At 45.4% G+C, this 25,000-nt stretch overlaps 3 protein-coding genes across 6 annotated transcripts in view; 1 reads left to right on the forward strand and 2 right to left on the reverse strand.

Moving 5' to 3' along the window:
• The window catches only part of LOC105904575 (seizure 6-like protein), a 39,079-nt gene extending 31,659 nt beyond the window's left edge, over positions 1-7,420 (reverse strand). For both annotated transcript variants that reach the window (XM_031577218.2, XM_031577217.2), the window contains exon 1: positions 6,907-7,420. In XM_031577218.2, the coding sequence (XP_031433078.1) occupies positions 6,907-6,991 (85 nt within the window). In that variant the 5' untranslated portion in view covers positions 6,992-7,420. The remainder of the gene's footprint in view (positions 1-6,906) is intronic.
• Positions 7,421-10,564: 3,144 nt separating this feature from the next.
• Positions 10,565-12,470, forward strand: npm2b (nucleophosmin/nucleoplasmin, 2b). The gene is made up of 10 exons (XM_012814239.2): positions 10,565-10,612; positions 10,695-10,759; positions 10,881-10,963; positions 11,047-11,166; positions 11,256-11,349; positions 11,432-11,565; positions 11,649-11,677; positions 11,861-11,897; positions 11,989-12,036; positions 12,342-12,470. The coding sequence occupies exons 2-9, from the start codon at positions 10,723-10,725 to the stop codon at positions 12,028-12,030; spliced, it is 576 nt and encodes a 191-aa protein (XP_012669693.1). The 5' UTR covers positions 10,565-10,612; positions 10,695-10,722; the 3' UTR covers positions 12,031-12,036; positions 12,342-12,470.
• Positions 12,471-12,939: 469 nt separating this feature from the next.
• LOC105889426 (unconventional myosin-XVIIIb) overlaps positions 12,940-25,000 on the reverse strand; it is a 55,429-nt gene continuing 43,368 nt past the window's right edge. For 2 of the 3 annotated variants that reach the window (XM_012815280.3, XM_012815266.3), the window contains 4 exons: positions 21,875-22,008; positions 20,293-20,334; positions 16,807-16,983; positions 12,940-14,420 (listed from right to left, as the gene is read on the reverse strand). In XM_012815280.3, coding sequence (XP_012670734.1) covers positions 13,403-14,420; positions 16,807-16,983; positions 20,293-20,334; positions 21,875-22,008 — 1,371 coding nt within the window. In that variant the 3' untranslated portion in view covers positions 12,940-13,402. The remainder of the gene's footprint in view (positions 14,421-16,806; positions 16,984-20,292; positions 20,335-21,874; positions 22,009-25,000) is intronic. The other variant, XM_012815273.3, reaches the window with a different exon arrangement.

A 25,000-nucleotide genomic window follows, 5' to 3' on the forward strand; every position in this document is an offset into this window, starting at 1 on the left:
AGTGAGCGGAGTGTGTGCAGCTGATAAGACTCAATAGGCAGCAACCACAGAGCGAAGGGCCACACAGAGCCGGGTCCAGAGCTCCTGAGTCCTGACATGTCAGACAGGTGCTGAACCATTCCACACTGCCACATAAGGGAGGGAAAGACAGCCAGGGGCTTTGAGCTTCCCCCATGTACACAGTGGCATACGGGGCCGGTGCAGGCAGGCTCTTCAGTGGGGGTTGCCAAATCAAGGCGATGTGGCGACGCGCTTGGAAACGCGGCTGGCGGGTGTCAGCTGCAGTGTTTGAAGCAAAAAGAAACTGAAATATTAATAGTGTTAAAATGCTCAGCGGAAATTGGAGGTATCGCGCGCCCACCAGATGGCTGAACACTTCAGACTATCGATTCAATCTGCCTGGAGTGACACTGCCAAGCTGCAGCCTGCACTTCCAGGCGGCGGAGAAACCAGCCTCCCCATCTCCGCTCCTCTCTCTGGGTGTCAGAGGGGTGAGAACAGGAGGGATGTTTTGGTTTGCTGTCGACATGACGACACACAAATCAAGACTGGACATGTACCACAGACTCTCTGGTGAAGGCAAAAAGGGGTTCTCTTGACATAGCATGAGAGTATTCTCCAGCCTAATAGCGTGATTTTTTTGCACCATCATAAAAAAACAGATATTGTCTCAACAGCTTTTCATGCTAGACCTTAGGAACTTGTGTTCATCAAAGAGTCTAGACAAAAAATGTGCCAGCACTCTAGACTGGCTCTGTCCCGAGACTGTTCTGAGTCCACTATGATCTGGGAAACCATGGAACAGTGGAGATAAAAGCTTAATTAAAGACATTTAAAGGTAACTAAGATTAGAAAAGAATCCTTCAAGGTACGCTTGTGCCCTTGTAGAGCCTTTCTATTCTGAGCACATGCTGATTTTTATGGGTTGGAACAGGGCAAAGTAGTTTTATTTAATTTCTTTTCCCCAAACTAAGAAGCCTCTTCCATCTGTTTATAACAAAAACAGCTCAGCCAGTTAATTTCATCAAGCTGATGCATAAGGACTGTAATTCCTTCCTGCTCAAATAGATGCCACCTTAATGGCAAGAAACAGTGAGTATCAAGGCAGTAGAGCTATGATATATACTGTAGCAAGTAGCTATTTATCATTAAAGGAACAATATGTAGCTTTTCCACAACTACAAGGATGCAATTCTGAAATGACAATATTTGCATTTTCTGGTCTGGAAACAAGTAAACAATTTCATGTAAAAAAGAGCAACAGAACAAAGACTCTTTTGTACTTTATGGATCTCACACTTCTGTGGACTGAGGTACATTCTCTTTTTGTAAGATAAATAATGGCTGTGGATTTCAAATGACACTACACATTTCAACAATACTACATATCGCACCTTTAAGCAGATCCGGAGAAACAGCAAGAAACCTTTAATATTTTCTTTCAGCACTATGGACAGCTCTAGTGGTGTAAGAATGGTGCTGGCCGTGGTGCTGAAATAGAAAAGCATTGTTTGACAGGATAGCAAGTGAGCGGCAGGAAATGAAGGCTGCGGTAAACAAACAAATGCTGTGCCTGACACGGATGACATCTAATCGTTTTGAGCTGCAGAACCGGATGGAACCAATGACCAAAGAAACGCTGCCAGCACAGGTGGTGCATGTTTTCGCTAACACAAATGTGTGAAACGCACTCACTGTTTCTCAAACACACACCGAAAACACAGAGAATTCCTATTATTGTCCAGGGTACCGTCCACACACGCTTCCAATTTGAATCCATGACCTTTTGTAAACTTCAGGTGTCTGGATTTCAAATCCAAATTTAGCGCATAGCCTCAATCCATAAGGGGAGCGGTTAATGTTGTGTGCCAGCCAGTATTTTTTTTAAAACTGAAATTCTAAACCTTATGTGCCAAAGCAGTTCTCCGAGTCTGATATCTCAAATGCCTGTTATCTCGACTAGATTTCAAACAAGAGTTTCACTCAGACAAGCTCCTGAGATAGTGTTTGCTTTGATAAGTTTGACTCTGTTATGTTCTCTCAGATTCGCTGTGTAATTCTGTGCACCGGGTTGGAAAACCCGTTAAAGTGACGATGGTTACGGATCCATGTCGAGAGTTTATTAATAGAATGCATCTCATTATGACCATAGCACTGGTGACACATTGCTGGCTTCTGGGCAGGAGGCCCGGGTTTGATTCCAGTTCCTGCCCAAATGTATTTAATTGGTTATGATTAGTGATTTAAACATCACGGAGGCCATTGGGCCCTGTGAGGTGCACCGTGGAGGGATCGCTAGTGACCAGTGGTGCCTGCACTGAGCAGTACCCTATTTTCCCCGCGTCGACTCAGCGCCGCACTTGGATCCACCACAGCGGTGGAGGCAACCGCTCTTTTTACCCTCTCTGCTGACAAACACCAAGTTCCCTAATGATATGGAATGGAAAGAAATTTGTCTGTGGCAACAATAGAAAAAATTAAATATTCAAACTATTGATACGGAATACTAACTATAGTTCTGGTTCCATAACCATAGCAATAGTGCACTAACTATAGTTCTGGTTTCCGTAACCAGTGCCTAAAATATAAGAACAGATAGCAGAAGGAGTATTGAATATTATTGAATATATTCGTAGCTTGAATGTTCTCTCCCTTGTACGTCGCTTTGGACAAAAGTGTCTGATAAATGACTAAATGTAAATGTAAATATTGCAATTCATCCATTTTCAAATTGATAGCTAGCCATCAAGTTGGTAGCTAGCCAGAGCCATCTGTGCAGGTGTTTAAAAAAAAATCAAGTCTGATCACTGTTCCCTAGTTAGCTTGCTAACTAGCTAGCTCTTAAAAGTTTAGTTTAAAACAACCTTCTCCTCTTGAAGAACCTTTTTAATCCATGGTTGAGGCTCTCGGCACCTCTAAACGGTTGCTCACAACCGGAGAACAATCCCCAGAGAGAACCCAAAGATTTCTTCTATAAGTAACCCTTTGCTTGAAGGTTATTAATATAAAACCTTTCAAGTATTTCAAAGTGTTTTAGTTCCTTTGAAAGAACTATAAGTTGACCATCATAAACTATGTCTTCAAATTCACAGACAGCTGGTGACAGCAGTGTATGCAAATCCCGTGACACCACTCCTGTATCTCAAAGAATGGATTTTCAAAATGTTTTTGCCACCGTTTTTGGGAAAGATCTTTCTTAAATGAACCACTGAGCTCTGTGCCAGGAGGGTGAGAACTGTGTGCTTTCAAGTCTTGCTCGGTGCAGACAAGCAGATTAGTGTGTTTGTCTCAGAGGGCAGGGCAGGCTGGAGAGAGGGGTTAAAGAAGCACTGATTAGCAGCTCAAAGCCTGCAGGCATGATGGGTCCTCTTCTCTCCCACCCTCCTGAGGGCGCCCCCTAGCGGACAGCAAATCACTGCGCCCAGACCTACAGGCAATCTAATGCAAGCCACTTGGCAAGACTTCTACTATTAAATCAATTTATGTATTGATTTATCTATCTATCCATTTATCAATCTCTGTCTATCTGTATCCGTCAATCTTTGTATATCATTCTCTGTATGTATATCTTTCTGCCAATGTATCTATCTGGTCATTGCCTTGCCATTATGTCTAAGAAAGAGAGACAGTGAGAGAGAGAGAAATGAGAGAGAGAGAGAGAAAGGGAGAGAGAGAGAGAGAGAGAGAGAGAGAAGAAAGGGGCTTGAGGGAGCAGAGACATATTACCTCGAAGTCCCAATGCTGTCGAGGGCCATAAAACAGGAGTCTGATGCTGATCTTGTTTAAAAGAGAGTATTGATGCTGTCTCTTTCAAATACATTCTACTACTCCCTCTCTCTCTCTCTCTCACTCACTTTCTCTCAATCTCTCTCTCTCTCTGTCTTACTCCCACCAGAAAGACAAGCACAACTACATTAAATTAGGGGACTTCTAATGAATTGCCCGAGGGTATTAGCCATTACATTCTACGTTTTCTCCGGCCTCTATGTTCTCTGCGGGTGATTGTCAATAGGTAATTGTTTTATTTTCAGATTAGAACATTAGAAGTTAATTAAAAATCAACACTCATTTCAAAATGTAATGCTTGGGGGTGATTTTAGAGAGCAGCCAGGCCTAACTTGACACACCAAACCACAAATACACACACACAAGCTGACAGACACACGTGTAAGACTGTGTCTTGTGTGGTTGTTAAGGGTGCCATGTACAGATGAGAAAAATCTTCAGGATCATGCTTACATGCCTGCAAGCACACACACACACGCAAATACACACATGCACATACATACATAGATACAGTACATGTTATGTTTCTCTCTCTATTTTTCAAACACACCAACATTCACACATACATACACATTAATGTTCTACACACACACACAGATGGGAGCATTTTCTCCTCCAGCCTGAGATAACCTGTCATGCTGTCCTAAGCAGCGCTACCTACATCTCTAGCTTCTCTTCCCCTCCCAAACAGTGTTCTGGGCTCCGACAGGGGATTCGCTCCTCTCCTCCCTTTCTCATCGGATTAATTTCAGTGGACCGGTAACAAGTCGCTCCGAGGTTAGGGCCGAGGGAGAGCCCACCGAGGGGGTGACGTGATCAGAGGAGAAGGATGAGTTCCAGCCCAGTGAGTTTCACCGGGAGCAGGAACAGACAATCAGCCTCTTCAGGGAAGCTCCGTATCCTAAGAGAGGACTGTGATACCATACTGGCCAAATACACTTATGGGGCTGTGTCACGCTACGTGTCCCACCACACAGTGCGTTTCCTCCCAATATGGCTGACCTTACGTTTCTTCCCAATATGGCTGACCTTACGTTTCTTCCCAATATGGCTGAACCTACGGTTCTTCTCAATATGGCTGACCCTTAGGTGAGGGATGTACCAGGACTCACCAACTTCAGCTCCCCCTCTTTGAAACGTCACGGCAAACTGACACACACACCAGTACATCTGCCTCACACACACCAGTACATCTGCCTCATCTACTTGCATTTCTACAACAAACTCCATCTTCTGGAGGATAACATCTGCTGCATTTTAATCAGACGCACCACCACTGTTCCCCCACTAGCCAATTCTTCACAACACAACAAGTAACAGCTAGTGTTCACGTTCGTGGGAACACCCGCAAAAACCTACAACTATCTACGTCTTAACACCAGTGGGCAAGATAAGCTCAGAGGTCCCCTAATCTAGCCTCAGGGTGGTAGTATCTCAACAGCCTGGCAGGTGTTTCCACCTGGCTGCCTGCCGTGGCTCCTCTGAATGGGCAGGAGAGAAAGAGCAAAACAGAGAGCTTCTCCGTGCCTGTCTCTATGTGTCATCCCAGTCACACGCATATTGGTCACGGAGCGCTCAGGCACAATGAGAAGTGTGTAATTAGGAGACAGGCAGATGTAACAGCCCTGGGAACGCCAATCCTTGCATCTTAAAATGGATACTTCTTTGTAATCTAACGGACAAACACATTAGTCTTTCCTGTCACAGTGACTGACAAAAGCTAATCTTACCATTGCTGTTAAAACTGTCATTCACTAACAATGTATATGAACAGAAGTGAACCTAAAACCTGCACAAACAATGATTAAAGTTTGGGGGCTATTGTAAGGGCAACACTGGAGATCAATGCCATTATTAGAGTCTGGGGGCTACAGTAAGGGAAATAGTGGAGATCAATGCCATCATTGAATGTGTGGTGTTAGCCCACCCCAAGCTCGTTTTGCCCCGTCAAATGCCATGTGTGCTTGAAACTAATTTTACTAGTCTACAGCACACCAGGAATCAATAACTACGTGTGTGTTTGTGTGTGTGTATGACAGCGAAAGAGAGACTGTGTGTGTGTGTGTGTGTGTGTGTGTGTGTGTGTGTGTGTGTGTGTGTGAGAGACTATTTCGTCTCGCCGGATTGAGTTTATGACAGGAGACTACTAGGCAAGAGACGGGCAGTTAAACACAATGCCAACACAGTTATATTACCCAATCATGATACAAAGTGGAAACTCGCAGTTTCTGAAGACTCTGATGTGATGCTGCTGGAATGTTTTCATATTGCCAACGAAGATAACGATTTGTAAAGCAACATCACCCCTATCTATAGCATGCGATTCAGGCTACGTGTTGGTGCAATGAAACCCTGAACATCCCCTCAGCCAGCTCTTGCACCACGCGTGAACTCACAACATGAAAAGATAACTGAAAAGAAAGATAATGATAGCTGTTTGAAGAACTCTTGACCTCCAGCCAAACTGAAGGCGAAACGCCACATGCTTTGAACGCGCTGTACCCTGCGAGTGATGAACGAGAGCTATCAACGGCCGAAAAACTGCCCCCTCCCGATATCTGATCTGCGCTCGATTCCTCTGTTGCTATACCTGATTTATAATTCAGTTTGCCCCCCTATCCCTACGAGCACACAGTCACTTGTCCAGAAGCACGCAGTCTTGGATATGGACCCCGCAGTGTTCGCCTTTGTTTATGCACCTATCCTGCAGACCAATCAGCACAAGCCCTCATGCCTCGATGACATTCACACTGCCCTACTTAATGCAAGTAACGATGCGCGTTGCGGGCAAAACACTAGTAATGTATTCCCACAGCAGACAGCTCGCTACACGGGTGACAATAGCGGCGCTTTATCTCTAGGCTATGCTGTTCCCCGCCAGCGCACGCCGCGGCGAAGATAGCCAGCTATAAACAAATACCTGTCTGCTATCGACCCTGCCACGAGTCGCTGGCACGGTCGCCGAGAGTCACTGAAATTACCACAGTACCCGCGTCATTGTCCATGCAAAGTTTAGAAAGTCACCCAAACCCGAACCACGAGAGTTCGGATGTGGTAATTCCCATAGCCTAACCCAAGACAAACAATTAAGCCTCGTTGCACCGTTATCGTCCACATTACCTTGGGCCAGTGATACTGTCCACAGTATCCCCATCCAAAGAAGGGCGCAGCGAGCACGACTTTCACCCAAGCGAATGGCCGGCATGATGGGAGCCAGTCCGCTGGGTTCCAGGAGGACAATCCCGGGGTCCCAGACTATCTGATCGGGTCGAGCGGCAGTCCTGCGGTCCTGATATCGGCCGGACTGGCAGCAGCTGAATGGGTTGTTTGCTGTGCGCTGTAATTTCGTTCTTCTCTTTCACCCTGTCATCTCCCCTCGCCTGAACTCCGCAGTGTGGTGTGTGCGCCTGTGTGAGTGTGTGTACGAGAGTTTCTGCCCTCCCTCCTCTCTCTCTTCCCCTCCTCTCTCCCCCTACTCTCCGCCTCTCTTGCGCTCTTGTGTCTTACATTGCATATATCTACTTATGATATTCCATTACACTTACACAGCCTACCCAGATTTCAGGTCACCCTACATCGAACACTTATCGATTGCAATACCAACAGTAGGCTACAGACTGTACTGCAAATGAGCTGCTAAGTCTACCATGTCTACTCTGGTTTTGGTACAGATCTTATAACTTTCGTTGTTTCAGGGGGGTGAAATGCAGATCATGTATCCAGAGCCCCTTTTAAGACCCAGTTAATGCAACACTATGCAACAATTTGCCACTTTTTGAAGTAGGCCTATATTTTTATGAGCTACTACTTTTGGTATCATCTTCAAATTCAAATTTTGATGGAATATGGTGATGTGAAGGGTAAATAAACACATATATCGTTCCCACCAGCCATCCAAGCCATGTGCCATGTATTTACGTGGTCCGAGTCGGATTACCCCGCGAAAATGAAGAAAAACCCTCACAAATACTACATGGCCAACAATATCGCCAAAAGAAAAGACGTATAGACAAACTTCTGTCACTACCAGCTGGGCTGTTGGTTGGTGTTTGCAAGGTTATGCATGCATTTTAGGTAGTTACGTCGCTAGTTTTATATCAAAATCCCATAATTATGCTTTAACGACCTTATTATGAAGGACATTATCATAGACGCAAGTTCATATTCATACCCTTTAGAAGAAACGCGTTGGCCCCGACAGTCTGGTTTATGTACCGTGTAAAGTCTAAGGCTGAATTGGCCGGTATCCAGTCTGTGGAAAACAGAAGAGCTACATAAAAGGCTCCGCTGTCCTGTGAAAAAAACAAGCATGCCCTCAAATATCTCTTGCTCTGATTCCCTTGCAGTCAGTCAAGCATTCTGTCACAATTAAAAATACTTTCTTCCCCCCCACACAACATTTGCCCCTAATAATGACTTTGTCCTCAGTTACATCATTGCCTGTGATTTTACAATGACAGCGATTCAACACAAAATATCAAGCCAGAGAGGTCCCGGCCTTCTCTAAAACGGCCCACGAGTTTCTGCGTGGTAATGCGCCTCAAAAACACCTCACCATTAAATCATCTATTTAGTTCCTGTCGGGTGGCTTTCTGTCTCTGCCCATGACTACGGAGCTGTCAGAGAGCTACAGGAACCTTGCAACCAGAGGGCAAACCTCACGCAACAGAGTGAACAGATGCGTCTAGAGAACACACGCTCCTCTTAGTAAAATCACTCGCTCCTTATCTACACAACAGGTCAAAGAGAGAGATGATCCATGCGTTCACTATAGGCTAGGTAATAGCCTGAAACACTGTGCTGCCTGCCATAGAAAATGATCTATTCAAGGCAGTGTCTTTTTTTGTGGTAAATGTCAATGAGTCACCACTGCTCGCAAAGGCTGAGATTATCTGCAGTCAGGGGTGGTGTATAATGGTGAATTTCGGAGGGCTGCCTCTCCTGCTTGGCAGGGCTTTCTGAATGATGTTGTGATGAGGGAGAGGCTCCTGTCGCGCCTGATAAAAGGCAACATGATTACACTCCTCTCAGGGATCAAAGATCTGCCGCTATTATACAGAGAAGTCGAACCCTCTCTCTCTTTCTCTCTCCCGCTCTCTCTCTTCCTCCCTGTTCTCTCAACTCTTTCTCTGCGTCTTTTGCAGTGTCACTTGCTCTACAGGGCTCTTAAATTCAACCCCATTGCTGATATGGTAGAGGAGGAATTAAAGCCCCACATTCGCCACATGTGTAATTAGGCTCAGCCCTGGCAGCCTGCAAGCCCTAAAGACTCTATGACAGGGGTGCGGTATCCATGCCTAATACGCTAAGGCTCACTTACCACACTTACCCACACACAAAGAGATGCTGTTTGGCCATTTCTATACCTTGTGTAATGATTCTCTGCTGACTTGAGCAATCCTCCGTTTCTCTCTGACTCCTGCTGAGGTCCTATACACGTGCACACACACACAGAGGAAGAGGGAGGTTATATTTATAGATGTGTGGTATAGGCTTGCTTGCATGGCATTAGGAAGATAGACACACATCTCAGAGAGAGAGAGAGAGAGAGAGAGAGAGAGAGAGAGAGAGAGGCATGCTGTGGAAATATTCCATTCCACCTACACACACACACACACACACACACACACACACACACAGAGAGAGAGAGAGAGCCTTGCTGTGTGTTGACAGGCCTGTGAGTTGGTGCCAGGTCATGAGAGTGCCTACAAGACCGTGCCACTGCCTGAGGTGTGGGTATGATGAGCTCCTGTTTGCATCATATGTATGCAAAGTCCTATACCTTCTTAGCAAACACTCTCGACATTAGCGCCGTGCACACACATGGAGCAAACACTCTCCACATTACCACCGCGCACACACATGGAGCAAATCTCCCTGTCCTTTTCCTTTCACACACTCCTCTTTCTTTCTTTCTTTCCTCCCTCTCTCTCTCCTCCCCATCCCTGCGGCTTGAGGCCTTTGATGGGGGGCTCGATGGGGGTAGGGGGTGGTGGTGACTGGGACCCCTAGGGATCGGCGGTCACACTCTCAACTCATGTTCTCTCCATTCGCTAATCCGGCGGCTGAGCGATCCGGACCCAGAGGGGCGCATTAAAAATACATCACACCACTGTCTACTGTGTGTGTGTGTGTGTGTGTGTGTGTGTGTGTGTGTGTGTGTGTGTGTGTGTGTGTGTGTGTGTGTGTGTGTGTGTGTGTGTGTGTGTGTGTGTGAAAGAGGGAGACAGTGTGTGTCCGTCTGGAAATTATTTTATGGTTTCCTTGCGCTCACCTTGTTCAGGCATCTGCATGAACACACAGGCTGATGATCAACCCCTGATAGCAAACAACAACCCAACAAGCACACACACACACACACACAGAGACAAGTCAACACCAGAAAACCAGTGGGATGTCCACCAACCCAGGCAATCCATTTTATAATCTCTCAAATTATTGATTGCCGGCAACTGTCCAAATATATTTTCAAAACATGGAGAAATGAAGAAAGCCCTATGGTGGCAATTTGGTGGGTTGAGCATAAGGTACAATTATTAACACAGAAATAGTATTACTCCCTTCGTGACTTGTCATAGCAACAGAAAAAAAAAATGTAAACGGGAAATGGATTTGAAAAACTACACATGATTTAATACCGGAAATATCTTCCATAGGTTGCATAGACCTGAATGCCTCAAAGCTCATGGTGGACGATTAGCTTAATTACACGGATGTAATTAATTGCTGTCACCGGCGTAGTACGTAGCCACCCTACACAACTCATAAAAGACATGCAGGAGGTTAACTCGGTGTTCTTTCTACCTGTTTATCCCTCAGGAAAGAGGTTAGTTTTTCCCAACGACTGTCATTAGTATAGTGCTACCAACATTGACAAATTAATGTGTTTTTGTTTGTTTGTTTCTCAGATCCTACTAGGACACCGAGCCTTTGAATATGAACAAATCAGACAAACCTTTGTCGACTCTATGGGGTATGAAGTTATGACCACAAATGGAGAACTATGTGTATAACTGATGCATCTGAAAACCAACTGGTTTAACGGCTGGATAATATCTCCAACTTCTTTTTTTTTTTTTTTTACCATTGTCCAGGTTGTGAGTTGAGTGAGGCTAACAAAGAGAAGACCTTTAGCACAGAAGAGTCCAATCTGCAACATCAATTAGCTGTTAGATCCGTAAGTATTTCTCGTCGTTAACATCCTGTTGATGGAGTCTGCTTACTTGTATTTACTTTACTTTACTTCTCGCCTCATTTCAGATGTGTCTCGGGCACACTGCGAAAGATGAGTTCAATATCATTGAGTTGGTGACTGGGTCAGGAAAGGAGGCCACAGAAGGAATCCCCGTTGCAACGCTTCATGCCAAGTCAATGCCTACTGTAGGTTCGGAGAACAGAAGTCAACAGTGGTAATCTTATGATTGCAACTACACGAACCGGAACCTTATGTTTTCGTTCATTTCCATCAGGTTAATTTAACAGGGGTGGAATTGCATCCACCGGTTACCTTTCGGCTTAAATTCGGCTCTGGACCAGTCCATATTTGCGCGGAGCACGTTGCTTGTAAGTGACTACTAGAGATTGTCGCGATTGGCAAAAGTAATGTCTACATGAGGCTAGCACATATATGTATGTATTTCTGTAGTTGAGGAGGATTTATCCGATGAAGAGTTGGAGGAAGAGGAGGAGGAAGAGGAGGTAGAAGATGAGGAAGAGATCGAGGTATCTCCAGAGAAGCCAGTCAAAAAACAGGCGGCCAAAAATGGAGGACCTGTTAAAGTGAGGAACCAGATAAATGATACGTGTTCTCTAATTTCCCTTCCAGTGCATTCATGATTTAATTGTAATCTCTTCTTCTGCAGAGAAAGAAGCCAGAGAAGGCAGTCGACAGGTATGATGGATTTAAACAGTCTAGTTTAACTGAATTTTCATTATACTGCAGTGTCTCACGACTTGTAGAAGTTCATTTTTGTATAGTGTAGATGGCTAACTGTGCGCACTTAAGGCTTAAGTAGAGATTTGGTCGTTTGCCAGTATTCAAGTAGTCATCTTCCCTTTCCATTGACCTTGACAGCACTCTCTCAGACGATGAGAATAATCCACCCAAAAAGGTGCGTGTCTGTGTGGGCTTGGAATCGTTCTCAAATACATGTCTGCTTGTGGTCACTTTTTAAGGACTTAACCTTTTTTTCTTCTTATTAGGGAAAAGGAAGGGGGAGGAAGCCACAGGCTCAGAAGGTGTAACCTCTGGTAACTATGGTGATCAGTCACCTCCCCGAACACATCTGACCCAACAGTTTTGGTCTTAATCTGATGCACATAATTCCAGATCAAGGCTCGATCCATTTGAGTTGTCTATGGGTGATATGATGTTTCATATTGACCTTGTGTTGCTATTTTGTTACGGCAGGAGTGACTTGTTTAATGCCTACTTGCTGTGTGTGTGCGCGCCATTAGTAATGTTTGTGTTCTGCTGGTCATGAGACTTGTATAGCTACCATCTTATGACGGATGTGAGTATTTATTGGCCTTTTGCTTTGTGTGTTGGCCATTAGGCACGTCTGTCTTGTGGATGTCGACCGACTGCAGAGGCCCAACCCTATTCACAAAGGGCAGAGGACAAGCCTATGCTGGTGTTGACTTGAATGGATGACTAACTGACAAATAAACAAAATCTTTCCTGAGTCTCTTCCTTGTTCTTCACTAAGAATAAATAAATACACTGTTTCTATAAACAAAAATGACAGACAAAGCAGGTGCTTGTTTAAATTGTGTTTTCAAAAGGAAATCCTTGTTGACTAGAATTGGTGATAGTGTGGGTAGATTTAAAAGCATTAAATGGAACACACTTTTTCTTTGACTCCTGAAGCTTGCCTGTCAGAGGCTCATGTTGTGCGATGTTAAAAACTCCCTTTGAGCTCCCCAACTGTAGCATTTAATAAAATGCCAGAGGCAAAAGATCAAGCCCTCTGAAGGGCATTTCAAACTGAATCCTGTTTCACCTATACTCCTTGACAGGGCTGCAGCATTCAATCCCTTAACCTCTCTCTGCAGCTCTCTGCATTAAAACTCAAAGCAGAGGAGTAATTTCTCATACACCACTTACATACGGAACAAAGGTTATTTTTTTTTAACACATTTTTATTTTTTTTCTTGTGTACAAAGTGTTTCAATCTCAGGTGTGTTTTTCTTTGTGCTTTTTACTCCTGGCTGTTGCCTCCGCAGTGCCTCCCCTCACAGGTCAAGCAGGTTCAGACTCGCTACCTAACGCACAGCAGCTACGGCCTTCGTGAGGCCCTAGAGGCAGTTTAAGGCAGAGGTGCTACATGATGTAGTGCGACAACATGATTCAACTCGGCTAGTTTATTCACTTAGCGACAGCATCACAGTGGGTATTGTCTCAAAAGTGCTTCATAGAAACGTTGGCCTCCACACTTGCGTACGCACGCTGCACCCTGCTCTGTTGCTAGGGCGACCCCAAACTTGTTGTTTTTCTTTTCCCTCACCAAGACCCCAAACTGGTGATGCTGTGCTGTGGAGTTAGGCCTGGTCTTGAGTGCTGGTTTGCTGGTATAATTTTGTTTGTTGTCGGGCGCGCTTGAAGTCGCCGGACATCTCAGTCGACCTCCGCCCTCTTCAGGTACTTCTTCATGACGGAGCTCACGTCGCCCTCGCTGCCCTCCGCCTCCAGACGCTCGCCCTGAGGGCCCCGGCGCTGCTGTGACCCCCCTGAGCTGGACGAGTCCGAGTCTGAGGAGCTGCGGCGGGACGCGCGGGAGGAAGGGGGCAGTTCGCCGAAGTGCACGCTGAGGGAGCGGCGGTTGCCCCCACGCAGCGAGCTGCCTGCCAGGCTGCTGGTGGACTGGGCACGCCGGATGGCAGGGAGGATGTCTAATGCGGCGTCGCCGGTGTCTGTGGTACGTAGGAACCCTCTGCCTTTCTCCGGCTCAAGGTCGCCCACCAGTCGACGGTTCTGGAACACTAGTGACTCCGCCCCCAGCTGTTCTTCCCCGCCCTCTGACACCAGCCCGCCCAGCAGACGCCGTCTGATTGGCTGGAAAGTGGTGCCTGCCAGGATGGGCTTGAGCCGTCCCTCCTCCTCACTCTCCTCAGGGATGGCGAGGGCGGCTAGCGGCCTCCGACCTCCCGCTGCTGAGGACGTGGCGGTGACTGAGGCCAGGGAGTCACAGGAGCTGTAGCTGCTCAGCTTCCCTGCACCATCACTGCCACTAGTGGGCGCTCCTGCGCTAGAGGTGGCAGGACCCTGATCACCCAGAGAGCGCAGGCTGGAGGCCCGGGACAGGCGGGGGCTGGGGGGTTTCAGGATACCCAGCCGAGGGGTCGCGAGGGTTCCAGCAGTGGCATCCAGGGATTCGTCTGTGATGTCGTCCGGTCCAAGAGAGAGTGCAGAGGGCCGGCGGCGGAGTGTGGAGGCTCCGGTAGTCTGGTAGATGGGCAGGGACACGGTGCTGCCCTCACCGGCCTCAGAGCCATTATGCCAGCTGGCGCGCTTCTTACGCATGCCCTCCAGGAGCTCGGACAGCGCAGAGGACGAGGAGGCCCGACCCAGACCCCCCGCAGAGCTGCCACTGCCCCGCTCCGAAGACTCATCCTCTAGGTCCTGAGTACAAGACCTGAGAGAGCAGACAGAGGAGGAGAGGAGAGGAAAGGAGAGGAGAGGAGAGGAGAGAATATAAAGGGTCCTTTATTAAACCAGTAGTGGACACTTTCACACATCAGTACACATCAGTTAACATATATAATATCTGAATGTATAATACTGTCCCACGCCGGCTAGCGGCCATTTCCAGAAGGCAAACAGCTGTATATATTTACCAAGAAAAGGAGAAGATGTGATGAGGAGAAAAAAAATCGAAGACACTGGACAAAGGCCAGAGGACGGGCATGTAAATATAGGAGAGGAAAGGAGTGAAATGGTGAAAAGAAGAACGAGTGCAGACGAATGAACAGGAGGAGAAGAGGAAATGCAGCATGAGAGGAGAGAGGGAGGGGGCAGGAAGAGAAGAGAGGGATGAGGGAAGAAGGAGCAAGGATGGAGAGAGGGCAGAGAAGACAGATCAAGAGAGATGGAGGGGGGTTGATGAGGGTTAAAAGAAGGCAAGATGGATGAGGAAAGAGAACATAAGGGCACAGAAATGAAGGAGAGAAAGGGGAAGGAGGAGAAAAGAAGACAGGTGTGAGAAAAGAGAATGTGAGTAGAGGAGAAAGAGGAAAGGGGAAAGACAAAAAATAGAAGAGAGAGAGGGAAGGAGGGGCAGAGAAAAGAAGACATGCATGACAAAAGAAAATAAGTATGGAGAGAAGAAAGGAAAGGCAGAAAAAGAGGGAGAGGGAGAAGAAAAAAGAGAAGAAGAAGAAGGAGGGAGAGGAGGAGAAGGGCAGGAGGAATAAGAGTCGAGGAGAGAAGGAGAGAGAGAGAGGCAGGGGGTAAAAGGAAGGGGAAGCAGGCATGAGGAGAGGCAGGAGTCAGGGGGAAGTGACAGGCAGGAGTTGGGGGGGAAGTGACACGCAGGTAAACCCTGAGCTCAGTGTGACTCGTGTCAGGCAACCTGCTGAGTTCCGAGCAAGCAGCATGTTTACCCGCCGATGCCTGACAAACCTGCATCTCCGGCTGCACCACATAGATACCCCTGCCTCTGCCTTAAAGCCCCACATAATCACTCTCTCTCTCTCTGTGTGTGTGCGTGGAGCAGTGCTGTGTAGTTCACTAGGGTTTAAGCTATGGCAGTGTACTGTGCTGCATTGCAGGTATGTGGATGGTGCAATGCTCAACTGGATGTGTGAGATGGTGGTGAAACAGAAATGATGGAGCTCTGTTTTCTACTCATTTTCTTGAATCCTCACCACAATATTGCATTCACTTGGAAACGGAAGCTTTGCAAAGCCATTTTCACTCTACACCCAGCGGTAAACACTCCTATTTTACACCACCATTCCCTGGCTGGCCCTGACACAAAAGCAGCGGTAAGTGCAAAATCCCTGTTTTTTTTTTCATCACTCTATATCACACAATTTTGCCACCCCTGGTACAGATTTCATTATTCACTGTTTTCTTTTAAGTATTTACCACTTCCATTTACCACAATCAGTGAAATAAAAAAAAAAAAAAACATTTTAATATATTCAAGATGTTCTGCTTTAAGTGAGTTCACCTCATAATAAAAGTCCTGCCAGCAAAACACCACGTTAGGTTGGAGTGTCTCTTATATTGGACATATAATTCTTTAGCACTACTATGTTCTACTGTATGGGTCATTCTTGGCCCATTCTTTATGGTTGCTGATAATTTGCATGATAGCTCATTTTGTGCTGCACGGACAGGTAAACCGATACCATGAGAGTCCTTTGACAGGACATACACAGAGGTTAAATTCCTTGTGTTATTGGTTTGGGACATAATCTGCACAATACCAGAGACATCAACAGATACACCTCAAGATACATCTTGAAAAGATTTTACATAACCAGCGTTAGTTAAAGTCATCTGTGAGCGCCTCAGCCAACAACCACTGGCACGCTTTTTTAGCAGCCTCAGACAACTCCTTTAAATCTCCTTTGAGTGACCTTCCTCGGAAACCAAAATCCAACTGAAGTGCTGTGGTTGATTTAGCTACAAAGCCTCTAACACCTATCTCCACTGGTCTTGTGTGTGCTTGCCACTGTTGAAGGCACAACTCTCATGTGTGCCAATTTCTGGGTGAATTTACATCATTTAATACATTAGATGAGCCAGACTTAGCAGATATGATAAAATAAACATAACCTGCAGTGTTTGCCCATAGTGTGAAGCACAGGCTTGGTAATGTCGCTTAAGTGTGTATAGATGGGTATAAAATGGGTCCAACTCACTGGAATCTATAACTAGGCTTTATCATGTTAATGTGAATTTTAAAGTGTGTCCATCTCACTGGAAGCTGTATGTATGGTTTATCATATTAAATGTATATTTTTAATGTGCTTTAGATGTATATATAGATATATAAAGTGCGTCCATCTCACCGGAAGCTATAGGTGCTCATGGTGTCTGTAACAGACTGGCGTCCTGTGGTGCTGGTGCTGGTGCTGCCACTGCCGTAGGGGGAGCTCGACCTTCGACCCCGCGGAACGCCTAACCAGCCACGGATGCCCTCTCCCACATCCTCCGCGCCCAGGGATCCCGCACTGGACAAGGTGTCACTGAAACAGGATGGGCACAGATAAAGCATGGAAGGACAAAGTTCAAAGGTCAGCAGATTATTAATATCCCATATCCCAGACTGGCGCTTGTCTGGATCCTTTCCTGACCCAATCAGTTGCTCTCTGGTTAAAAAAACACCAGATCATGGCTGGATCCATCATAGATCCAGTTAGCTGGAATCTGACTGGAGAGCCACTAGACCAGGGCCAGATCCAGACAGCGTAATCTGATTGGACAGCCTCTAGATCAGAGCTAGATCACTGTAGAGGTAACTGCTGTGTTCCTGATGGTTGACCTTGATGTCTGTGGACATCTCTCTCCTTTGAACACAGAAGTGTCTCCTTCCACTACAACACACACTCCCATCACCTCCCCCCTCTACTCTTTAGCGCTCTGGTTCCTCCTCTCCCAGACCCTTTAATCTTATGTTATATCCTATTCTCTTTTCTGGCCCTGAAACCATCTTTTATTTATTTTTCTCCCTCTTTAATTTTCATGGTTACTGGTCGTGGGGAGTATGAAGGATGTACGCCACCAGCTGTGTGCACTGCAGCTGCCTTTGATATCTCCCACAGCCTGCCTAATAACCTCACTGATGTGCCCCAGCGTGAGTGTGTGTGTGTGTGTGTGTGTGTGTGTGTGTGTGTGTGTGTGTGTGTGTGTGTGTGTGTGTGTGTGTGTGTGTGTGTGTAAGGTCTTTGTGTGTGCACATACATTCTTGTGCATGCATGAGTGTGTGTTTTGTGTGTGTGTGTGTGTGTGATTGTATGTGTGTGTGTGTGTGTGTGTGTGTGTGTGTGTGTGTGTGTGTGTGTGTGTGTGTGTGTGGAGTAAGTTCATTAGCTAGGCTTCTCCACCTCTAGGTCTGTTTGTATGAGGGAGGGACCCAGCCAACACTACACACAGGTAAACTCATGCAGACGACAAGGTCATAAAGACACACACACACACACACACACACACACACACACACACACACACACACACACACACACACACACACACACACACACACAGCAGGTCCACCCCCCACTGCTGTCTGGCTCACAGGAAAACACTTAACATATTCACACATCCTTAGACACTCTGACATACCTACCCATCCTCTCTCTCTCTCTCTCTCACACACACACACACACACACACACACACACACACACACACACACACACACACACACACACACACACACACACACACACACACACACATACACACACCAACAGCCACACAGCACTGCCACAAACACACACAGTGCTGGAAGAAATACTGTCCACATTAGCATATGCAATGCCACCTCTACCACCTCTACCTGCTCCTGTGCCAGGGCAATCACACAAACACACACACACACACACACACACACACACACACACACACACACACACACACACACACACACACACACACACACACACACACACACACACACACACACACACACACACACACCAACAACCACACCACACTGCCCCAAACACACAGACACACACACATCCGCATCCTGCTCAAAAGGTGCAGGGGCAATTTATTCAGCTAAAACCCATCCAGTGCCCGGGCAATTTATTCAGCTTAAACCCATCCAGCTCAGATGAGCGAAGGTGCAGGGGCAATACACAACATACCTTCACTGTTAGAGGATACGCCACAAGTAAGAGGACATATGTTTACAGAGAGAGGGATGGAGAGAGAGAGAGATAGATGGAGAGAGAGAATGAGGTGAAGAGAGAGAGAGCGAGAGAAAGTGATATCGTTTCAGAGAGAGGGACTGATAAAAAGAGAGAAAGAAAACAGAAGAGAAAGATAGAGAGAGAGAGAAAGATATATTTACAGAAAGAGGGATGGAGAAAGTGCAAGACAGAGAGATAGAGAGAGAGAAAGAGAGAGAGGATGAGAAAGAGAGAGATAGAGATACATGCACATGCATTATTCAACAGACAAAGCATATCACAGTTGGTGAACTTTCAAAGGACTGCCACACAGAGAAAAGCTTCTTACATTTAAAAAGCTTGTGTGTGTGTGTGTGTATGAATGCATGTGTGAACCTGTGTATTAGAAAACAAGTCTGACTTGTTCACACTCATTTATACACACAGTACGTGAAACCCATTTGCAGAGAGAGACAGACTCTCTGTACATCTGGACTGGATTCTTGTCTGTTTTGTTTTATTTATTTGTTTATTTGTTTGTGGTGCATGCACATTTTGGGGTAAACAAACTCAATGGAGCTGTGTGTGTGTGTGTGTGTGTGTGTGTGTGTGTGTGTGTGTGTGTGGAATGCATGCCAGAGTGCCTTTAATGGCCTGATGTTTACTGAACCAGGTCAAGTCTAATGGTATGTGAAGTGGGGCTCATGTTAGGAGAAGTGTGCTCAAAGCAGGGCACCATCATCGCAACCCCACGCTAAAAATGTCCATCATCTTGATGGAAAGCACAAAATAAAAATAAATTGGTGATGAAATATTCATCTGTGTGGCACGTTAAGGAATAGAGTCCTGTCTCAGCTCAGGACCCAGTGACGGAAGGTTCTAGGCTGTCCACGGCAGCTAACGGCAAAACACGCTTATCTCTCCTTGCCAGGTGATGGGTGGCATTTAAAATGGAACTGATGGGTGTTAGAACTACCAATGATGGCGTGGTGAAGGCATAACATTCCATTCACACACACACACACACACACACACACACACACACACACACACACACACACACACACACACACACACACACACACACACACACACACACACGCAGACACACAGACACACAGACACACACACACAGCACAAGGTATGCTCTCCATTTGCAGACACACAAACACACACATGATTTAGGCATAGTCATGCTCTCCTTTCATCAACACACACTTGCACACAGGTCACGCCACAGGAGCCAAAGACACAAATGGGCAAAACCGAAAGCAGACAAAGAGGCACAAAACAGGTTGCCCACAGCTACAGGTAGCTCAGGTCAGGTCAGATCAGGCCAGGCTGATGAGATATAGACAGATAGATGGCCTGAACCTACCGCAGACAGGCAGGCTAATATTGTTGTACCAGAAGCCACAGGCAAGTCAACAGGCAGAGCCAGAGACAGGCTAGGCAAATATCATTGAGCTACAAGCCATAGACAGGTTGATAATGCCGCAGAGAGCTAGACGGGCAGAACCAGAGGTAGACAGGCCATGCTAAGGCACAAGGAGCCACAGACAGGTTCATAATGCCACAGAGAGATAGACAGGCAGAGCCAGAGACAGGCCATGCTAAGCCAGATAGGTTGGGCACAGGCTGAGGGAGACGGGGGGCTCACAGGTCTCGCTTTCGCGTGAAGGACTCCACAGCCGTCTGAACACTGGACAAGAGGAGGAGAAACAATCAAACAGACAAAAGACACAGGGATCTGTCTCTCTGTGTGTGTGGGTGAGTTTGTTTATCTGAGTGGGTGCTTGTGTTTATTTGAGTACTTGTTTAAGGATGTCTGTATGTGTGTGCTTGTGTGAGTGTGTGTGTGTGTTTGGTGTGTGTGTGTGTGTGTGTGTGTGTGTGTGTGTGTGTGTGTGTGTCTATAAGTGGTTGGCTTAGTATGGTTTAGAGGCAGTTCACATGAAGAGAACTCACCACAAACACACACTGAACCAGCTCTTCAGACTAAAAGATTTTACCATGAATACATTGAACCAGCTCTTCAGACTAAAAGACTTTACCATGAACACATTGAACCAGCTCTTCAGACTAAAAAACTCTACCATGAACACATTGAACCAGCTCTTCAGACTAAAAAACTCTACCATGAACACATTGAACCAGCTCTTCAGACTAAAAAACTCTACCACAAACACACACTGAACCAGCTCTTCAGACTAAAAGACTTTACCATGAACACATTGAACCAGCTCTTCTGACTAAAAGACTCTACCATGAAACAAGCTCTTCATATAAAAAACTGAACTGATGTTTCCTTCGGTCTCTCCCCCCCATAGGAATTTCCATTTCATCTCAGAGTATAAATACTATTCAGAGCAACTCTGTGCTTCTGTAATTGCAAATTAATCCAGACTGTGCTTTCAAACGGAGCAAAAACAAAACCCTCAAGGGCAAATTACATTTGAACATTTATATGAAGGGGTAAAAAGGGTGGTTTGATAAGCACTAATTAAAACCTTCTTGGTCTCCACTGATGAAATCATTCACACGAGTAAAAGGCAGCCTTTAACCTTTAAGTATTTAATAACTTTATTGACTGCACTGTATCATCACTGATGTGTGCAGCAGATCATGGCATCACAGTTTGTGTTCTGTTTTCTATGTGGGTGATGATAGGAATTATCTCCATCAGGTGATGTGATTTAAGGCATCTGTTAAGTGTATGTTGTACTTGGGTGCTGTGGTTTAAGGCATCTGTTAAGTATATGTTGTACTTGGTTGATGTGGTTTATGGCATCTTTTAAGTGTATGTTGTACTTAACCTCATGTTTATTAAAGCTGACCAAATGAAGACAAGTAGAAGTGCAGAGAACTGCAGATGACCTGTGAAGTGTGTGTGTGTTTGTGTGTACATGAGCGTGTGCATGTGTGTGTGTGTATGTGTGTGTGGGGTGGATTATTTAGATGGGGTTGGTTGTGTCTATAATAAAACAATAAAACTGTTGTTTCTTATGGTTAGTATTTTTCGATAAGTCTGCTACATCGCATCAATTAATTCACACACACACTGATCACAGACTTACTCTTCATACTCTCCATTTTTAAAAACTACCTAGTACTTAACATTCAATGATGGTGGAAAATAGACCTGTGTTCGCACTTCTTACAGACATGAGCTGGTTTAAGTAGTAGCCATGTCAGAGTTTTGAGGTTTTTTTTCCTCAACTTACACCAGGAAGCACCCTCACCTTTCACTGTCACTCTCATCGCTGGACTCCACCTCCTCCAGGGCAGCCTGCAGATCCACAATGCGGCGGATGGATGTCTCCAGATCGGCTTGTAATGTCTGTCTGACTGCAGTCAGCTCTTCCACCTGCATCTCCTGTGGGCAAGACAGGATGAGAACGAAGACTGGTTAGACAGGAGTGAGATGCGAACACACACCTTTCACTGGGGACAGTGACCCTCACACACGCTAACTGAGGAGCTTACACACACACGCACGCACGCACGCACGCACGCACGCACGCACGCACGCACGCACGCACGCACGCACGCACGCACGCACGCACGCACGCACGCACAGTTTGATAGGGCAGTGTGCCCTGCAACCCACTTTTACTGCCTCCTCACACTTTAACTGGGGAGGTTCAGCATCACACTGCTTCACACTTACACACACACACACACACACACACACACACACACACACACACACACACACACTTTAACTGGGGGGGGGGTTCACTCTCTCACACACTTTAACAAGGCAGGCTACAATACCACACACTTTTACTACAACACACTCACACAAACACACACTTTTACGGCAACACACTCACACAAACACACACTTTCACATAGAGCTTAATATTCTAGCCTAAATGCATATGTGCTCTGGAGTTAGCAGTAGGACTCTATTTCAGAAAATCCATTTATTTCCTCTGGACCTCCTCCTATTGAAAATCACTTCTCATGTCATTTGTCCTCATTACAATAGAAACAGAACCGGGGGGACCACACACAACAAGAAAAGGACTCGAGGGATGAGGAGCCAGAGCTAATAGGATGTTCCGCAGCTAGACCTAACACATCTGACATCCACTGGTTTTGACAGAACATGAAGCATACAAGAGGAACGTTAACCTTCAGCTGGGGTTGTTAGACACGGTCACACACCACAACTGGATGTGGTGCTCACAGACACCTCTCTCTATCACACACACACACACACACACACACACACACACACACACACACACACACATGCGCGTTTGAAAGGGGATGTTACACCCACAGTCATAAATGATCACACGAATGCTCTCTTTGAGCAGGCACTTTCAAGGACCTCGAGTCAACTGTCAGACTCTGTAGATGAATTGCTGAATAACTTTGGTTGGTAAATATTATAGATGACATTGCTCCACCAAAAATTGTGCAAATACAAACTTCACATCCACTATCAAATCCAAAAAGAGATGCTCCGCACATATAATGCTGAAATAGCCAAAGCAAGACAGTCTTTCTTCTCTGACAGTTGAGCCGTTAACTAACCCCCCTCTATATGGTAGTTGGCACCTGAACGTCTCTTCATTTATAAAACAAGTTTGTGTGTCTTTTTTCAAGGGTAAAATGTATCAAATCAGGCAGAATATATCCTCTCAATTACAGACAGCTCAACATTTGGAATTACAAGAAACAAAGAGAGGGGAACTTGGCTTGATTTTGTTTGATAGACAATGAAACTCACTCAAAATAAAAAACAGTACAGAATCTCAACACGCTGCTTAGATACTTTGCCAACCAACATTTTCAAATCTTTCACCTCTTAGCCGCAGACATGCTTAAAAGTGTAAATATATCACTGCTGTCTGACACATTTCCTAAGTCCCTAAAATAGCTGTAAAAAGCCCCTACTTAAAAATAGGTGCTTCCACACTAAACAATTACCGGCCCATATCCAATCTACCATTTGTTGGTAAAATCTCTGAAAAAGTAGTTTTTAATCAACTAAACGCCTTCTTAACGTCCAGTAGCTATTTTGTTAACTTTCAGTCAGGTTTCTGTGCTAATCACAGCACTAATACAGCTCTCATTAAGGTTTTAAATTGCATACGCCTTAATACTGACACAGGCAAAACATCAGTTGATGGAGATAATTTCCAAACACTGTTAATGACTTAAGAATATAATAATCAAGTGCCTTGTATTATTAATGACCTTATATGAATCATGTACTTATGTAAGCAGGAACATGGCTTTTCTGTGTTTCTGCGTGTGTGTAACTTAGAATATTAGGTGCCACTTAGTCTGCATATGTACAAGAGCATGTTTAGACCAGAAGTGATAAGAAGGTTCGAACTGTGCTTCTTCCGACCTTGCAAAACTTCCATCCTTGCCTCGGACATCAGAAATCCACCACGTGGTTATCTCTGCTGAATGCTCAACTTCTGTCTATATAAACCTTGTACGATGTGTTTAATGTTGCTTCACTTTCAGCCTTGTGCTGGGAGAGAGCCCGATTGCAATTGTTGTTTGTCTAATAAATATACTTATATGCAGCTCCGGAGTCCTGAGGTAACTAGGGTGAATTTTCACCTAACATCAGTCCTTGTGCTATTGAACCTCAGTGGCAGCCTTTGACACTGTTGATCATAATATACTACACAGACTGGAACACTGGGTTGGATTTTCAGGTCTGGTTATCAAGTGGCTCAGATCATACGTACGAGACAGGAGCTTCTTTGTTGCCAATGGAAACTATACCTCAACACCAACATCCTTGACCTGTGGTGTCCCACAGGGGTCTATCTTAGGGCCTTTATTATTCAACCTTTATACGCTCCCACTTGGACAAATCATTAAAGACTATTTCAAGATTTCTTATCTTAGCTATGCCGATGACACGCACATTTATTTAGCCCTCCCACTTAATGACTATGGTCCCCTAGAATCTCTTTTTCAATGAATTGGTAAAAAGGACAAAACTGAAATAATATTATTTGGGGAAAAAAAACATCGCAGAGCTTCAGCTTGGAAATAATGCAGCTGCAACAGTTCTTATGAAAACCAAAAGAATTGACCATATTACTATAAAAACTTAAATCCTTATACTGGCTTTCTAGTAAGAATTGACTTCAGAACTGAGAGGAATGGACAGAACTGACTTCAAAGCACTGCTGCTTCACCAAATGGGACATGTTCTTTTATAATGAACTTTACCTTTTTAATCTCTTACCCCCCCCCCCCTTCACACACACACACATACTCACACACACACACAAATGTGTGGTCATTTGTAAATACATATGTACATTTTTCTGAACACTTTCTGAATTCTTTACAGAACACTTCTCAGAATGTGGAATTGTTAC

The sequence above is a fragment of the Clupea harengus genome, chromosome 12 (genome assembly GCF_900700415.2).
Source record: "Clupea harengus chromosome 12, Ch_v2.0.2, whole genome shotgun sequence".
NCBI classification, from domain to species: domain Eukaryota; kingdom Metazoa; phylum Chordata; class Actinopteri; order Clupeiformes; family Clupeidae; genus Clupea; species Clupea harengus.

What these genes read in the sequence shown, in the direction of transcription:
- npm2b (XM_012814239.2), top strand. Translation starts at nt 10,723, where the DNA reads ATGAACAAATCAGACAAACCTTTGTCGACTCTATGGG. An exon ending in ATGCCAAGTCAATGCCTACT is followed by an intron (nt 11,167 to 11,255) that starts GTAGGTTCGGAG and finishes CATTTCCATCAG; the next exon opens with GTTAATTTAACAGGGGTGGA. An exon ending in CCAGAGAAGGCAGTCGACAG is followed by an intron (nt 11,678 to 11,860) that starts GTATGATGGATT and finishes TGACCTTGACAG; the next exon opens with CACTCTCTCAGACGATGAGA.